This window comes from Lathyrus oleraceus, chromosome 4, assembly GCF_024323335.1.
Source record: "Lathyrus oleraceus cultivar Zhongwan6 chromosome 4, CAAS_Psat_ZW6_1.0, whole genome shotgun sequence".
NCBI classification, from domain to species: domain Eukaryota; kingdom Viridiplantae; phylum Streptophyta; class Magnoliopsida; order Fabales; family Fabaceae; genus Lathyrus; species Lathyrus oleraceus.
Window position 1 is genome coordinate 115,121,606 of NC_066582.1, and position 4,742 is coordinate 115,126,347.

The following is a 4,742-nucleotide window of genomic DNA, read 5'->3' on the forward strand; positions in this document are numbered from 1 at the left end:
ACAACTTTGAAAGAGGGAAAAATAAAAAATAAAAGAATCGAACCAAAAAAAAAACAGAAACAAACTCATAACCCATAATTCACTCTTTCCCCTTTCACTTCTTTTCTTTGTTTTTGGTTCGTTTCTTAACCGACGAAACCACCAAACATTTCATTCCCTTTTCTGATTTTGATGCATTAAACATTAAACGACAATGGACGACTCCGAGGTAAACCGTTTCACTCCACTCTTTTTCAACTGTTTCTTCCGCCGCCTACCGCGGTGTTGTTTAGTTGATTCTTGTTTTTTAGGGGTTTATTATAGGGTAATAATGTTTGAAGGTTTGTTTTTGATTATGTGATTATGTGGGGTTTTGGGTTTTGATTTTTGATTTTTGATTGGTTGGTTTCTTTGTTGTTTTGTTGTGGTTTTGATCAGAAATTAACTGCTTTGAAGAAGGCTTATGCCGATATCATACTCAATACGGCTAAGGAAGCAGCGGCGAGAATAATGGTTTCTGAGAGAAAATCCACTCGATTTCAACAAGAGCTTGCCTATACTAAGGATGAAGCACTTCGCATGGTTCTTAGACTCAAACAAATGCTTGATTCTAAGGTTTGATATAAAGTGTTGCTTTTTGTTTTTATTAAAGTTGTTTTCTTTTGCCTTTTTCTGAATTGCTCTATGTTTGCATTTGATTTTTTTTTTGGTTCAAAGTTTGGTTTTTGTTTGATTTGAATACTTGGTCGGGGTTTATTTACCCTATTTTTGTTGGGTGAAGTTGGTTTCTTCTGTGTGTGGTGTTAATTGGTTGAGAAAGTTACGAGCTTTCTGTTTTATGTATATGGAATTGTAGAATTGTTGATTCGCTTCTTGCGTCGTCTTTCAAGAATAACACTTCTTTCTGTTATGTCTGTTAAACTCTTTTGAAGAATATTAAGGATGGATTCTACCTTTTTAATATGATATTCATCGTGGTGGTTGAAGGATGCAATCGACATGCATTTGAGGGTATTTGATATATTTATCAATTGTGTCTGCACTTTTGTTGATGATAAGTCTTGCTTGAGAATGAAGCTGACTTGATTGTGAATGTTGGCTTGGTTTAACAGTTATATACTCTTTATTTTTCTGTTAGGTTTGATATGGCGAATTTTTCAGGTCAAAGAAGCAGAACTGACATCATTGAGTCAGCAAAAGAAGATCGAGGAGCTCGAAGCTCAGCTCCAGGAAGCTGAGGAAATAGTTAGAGACCTTAGGGCTGAGTTGCGAGAAACACAGGCGGAGCTCGAGAATGTCACGAAAAAACATGAAGCGCATCCCCCAGTCGAACAAAACATGAAGGATGAAATTGCAGCTAATGGAAGTTTTCTGCAGGAGAACAGACTTGAACCTTCTGATGCAACTGTGCATTCTGAACCTGATTTACAGTTTGAATCGGTCTCAGTTTCTGATACTGTGTGTCCTACTGTAAATGGAATAGAAAATGGAAGTACGTTCTGCGTGTCTCGTGATCATGCAAACAGTTTCTATATTCATAATCCGGATTTTGCATCCATAGTCATTAGGAGGAAAGAGCCTGAACTCTACAGAAATGGATGTACTCAGAGAATACGAGCACTTGAAAGGAGCATTTTTGATGGAAATGTATCTGTTGCTGGAGATTTAGACAATGCACGGGATGAAACTTTAGCAGGGGCGCATGAAGAAGATAAGGAAGCAACTGTTGCAGCTAATGGCAAAGCTAATATTATTTGCGAAAATGAAAAACCAGATGAACTTGAAGTTGTAAAAGAAGGTGCTGACCTTGTCAAATGTCTACCTTTGATAAAAAATCGGAGATTTAGGAAGAGGAAGACTCATCTCTCTAGATTGCATTCTCACCGGCTTAAGGAAACAACTAAAGAATCATATTTGTCTGCTAATGGCAAAGCTAATATTATTTGCGAAAATGAAAAACCAGATGAACTTGAAGTTGTAAAAGAAGGTGCCGACCTTGTCAAATGTCTACCTTTGATAAAAAACCGGAGATTTAGGAAGAGGAAGACTCATCTCTCTAGATTGCATTCTGACCAGCTTAAGGAAACAACTAAAGAATCATATTTGTCTGCTGCCAAAGATTCTCCTCATGTATTGGATGACAATGACACTTCCAAGGTGAATTCTTCTATAGCACATGAAAATGAAGCTCGGAAGAATCTAATGTCTCATGTGGCTGAAGCACCCACTGATGCAACTGCAACAGTTGAACAACCAGATAAACTTCAAGTGGTTAAAGCAGGTGGCGACCTTATCAAAGACCTAGTTCATAGAAAGCGCAAAAGATTTCGGATAAGGAGGACTCGTCGATCTAGATTGCATTCTGATCTGGTTAAGGAAGCAAATAAAGAATCAAACCTGACTCGTGCAAAAGATTCTGATCATGTATTAGGTAACAATAACAATGACAGTTCTACAGTGAATTCTTCTGTGGCACATGAAAATGAAGCTCAGAAGGATCTAATGTCTCCTTTTGCCAAAGCACCCAAAGATGCAACTACAGCAGTTGAGCGATTGGGATCTCATACCAATACTGAAAAAGGGGAAATATTTCTTAAAGGCTGCAGTTCTAAGAACAAGATTGAAGATGATAAGGAATCATTGGATAAATCAGATTTGACAAGACAAGAGAGTTTATCTACTGAAAGTATAAAGGTTCCGAGCTGTACTGATGTTGTTGAGGTAGCTGGTGATGGGTCACCAGATAAAATGGACTCAAAAGTATCCAATAAAGATGAGAAAGTTTCTAGTCGATTCGAAAATGATAAGCTTCTCAAGTACACATTCCAGAGAAAGCGTAAGAAGGGGTCTGTTAGCAGCGGTGATGTAGGCTGCTCTCCAGATAATAGCAGTTCAAAGAAAATTTGTGGAGAGAAGCAAAATGGCCATGCGGAGCCTCAGAAATCTTGTACAATGACCGAGTCATCTCGGGAGAGCCGACGACTAGCACAAGTTGCTCGCCAGGTTGGTGACACACACTCACGTGTATATATTTATGCATATGAATGTTCTCTTTCTTTCTGTCTTTCACTGTATTGGGTATGCACGTTTCTGTTTACCTATTTATCCATGTGCAAACTACGTAGTTTTGTATCAGTGTTTAATGAACTACTGCTCTATTTCAAAGATGGTTGTGGCAACAACTGGACAGGCGCAATTGGTTACATTCACGGTTATTTTGTGAAGTTTTGCATACCTTGGTAGAAATAGACCAATAGTTCCTATAAATGGCATTTTTGTGAGCCTTAAAAGTTTTTACAAGAGATGCTCACTAATATAAACTGTGCTTGGCCAACCTGTGTGATGTCACCACCACCCAACACTGTCATCTCTGGTCAGACATGTTGACAATCATGCATTTTCACCCTCATCAGCTTCACCATGACCTGTGTAATATAAATTGTTTGCACACCTAGCGGGATTTGAATCTGAGACCTTGAGAGGAGCACACTCTCAGCCATGACACGTTGAAGTTGGCCAATAGTTTGTCATCTGCTTTGTTGCAAAGCCCCACAGTTTATATCTCATCTCAATCTAGCCTCTTCCTCCCCATCAAAATGATTTCTGTTCTTCACTTCATGCGTGCTTATAATTTCTGATTCTTGATTCCCAAAATTGAGTTGTTTTCTCAATTCTCCGCCCTTTGTTTCTCCCTCCCTCATCATCACAATCACATACTTTTCATCTTTCTTGACTCTCGTATCCTATGTAACAAATAGGCTACCTATATGATTCCAATTGACTTTGACTTCCTGGCTATACTTTGTGGCTTATAGTTGTTCAGGATTGACGTCACATTATTTATCGCCTATGCTCCTTAACTTCTGTGATTGACTTGTTAGTTGTCTTATATTGATGGTCATTATTTGTGCAGTCTAGACTCTGATTCTGACTTTTGATTTTTGATGCTTATGTTATGGTGATGGATATATCTTAATTTAGAGTAATTTACTAATTGTTTTTTACTTCATATAACATGCATTGTCATAGATTTTCACTTCACATAATCATTGTATTGCCTTCAATTTAGAAGGAGGAGCCTAACACATTTCTTCAATCTTTTGGCAGCTTATATCTTTGTCTGAGAAGAAATGGTGGCAGTGAGTAGATTCGTCGTGTATTGTTATGATGAGTAATGTGCTATTGTTTCTGGAGTCAGCGTTTTTATGTTGATGGAGCTGTGGAACATGTTAATAATATAATTATTACTATAATATTATCTTCTACTTTCCTTTCATCCTTAGATAGCAATTGCTAACAATATATCTATAGAACATTAATTTTATATGTTTTCTTGATGGCCTTTTCTTGGGTTCATGTTTCCAATGCAAATTTTGCTGATTACAAGTTATATTATTCCCACCAATGATTTTGGGTCTGTTGCTAACATTAGAACTATTAAATATATGCATCCTCCATCTCAAAATATTCTGGTCATGTAGTAAATTTTGTATGAGAAACTTTAATAAATTGTTCTTCATTTTAATGATACGAGAGTCAACAACTTTTCAAAAAAAATAAAAATGCTAAGAGAAAAATTAAGAGAATTAGAAGAAGGAAGAATAATACAAATAGATGATAGAATAGGGGGAAAAAGGATTAATTTTGCATTAGTAATGTATTATAAATAAAGAAATGTGATTGGAGCTAACTCAATCCTATAAAATTGGTCGGTAGAGTGAAGATTGTTCCCACTTATAAACACATGTTCAACATATCCCCTC

General features: G+C 36.8%; 1 protein-coding gene across 3 annotated transcripts; it reads left to right on the plus strand.

Annotated features, from left to right (window-relative positions):
- Positions 1-4,369, plus strand: LOC127073872 (uncharacterized). 3 transcript variants are annotated; one of them, XM_051015117.1, is made up of 5 exons: positions 1-208; positions 418-594; positions 1,141-1,785; positions 1,975-2,982; positions 4,087-4,369. In XM_051015117.1, exons 1-5 carry the CDS (start codon positions 194-196, stop codon positions 4,120-4,122), a joined length of 1,881 nt encoding a protein of 626 aa, XP_050871074.1. In that variant the 5' UTR covers positions 1-193; the 3' UTR covers positions 4,123-4,369. The 3 variants fall into 3 exon arrangements, with proteins under 3 accessions (XP_050871074.1, XP_050871072.1, XP_050871073.1); XM_051015115.1 differs by having other exon boundaries at positions 2-208; positions 1,141-2,982; XM_051015116.1 differs by lacking the exon at positions 1-208 and adding an exon at positions 218-304 and having other exon boundaries at positions 1,141-2,982.
- The last annotated feature ends 373 nt before the right edge of the window (positions 4,370-4,742 follow it).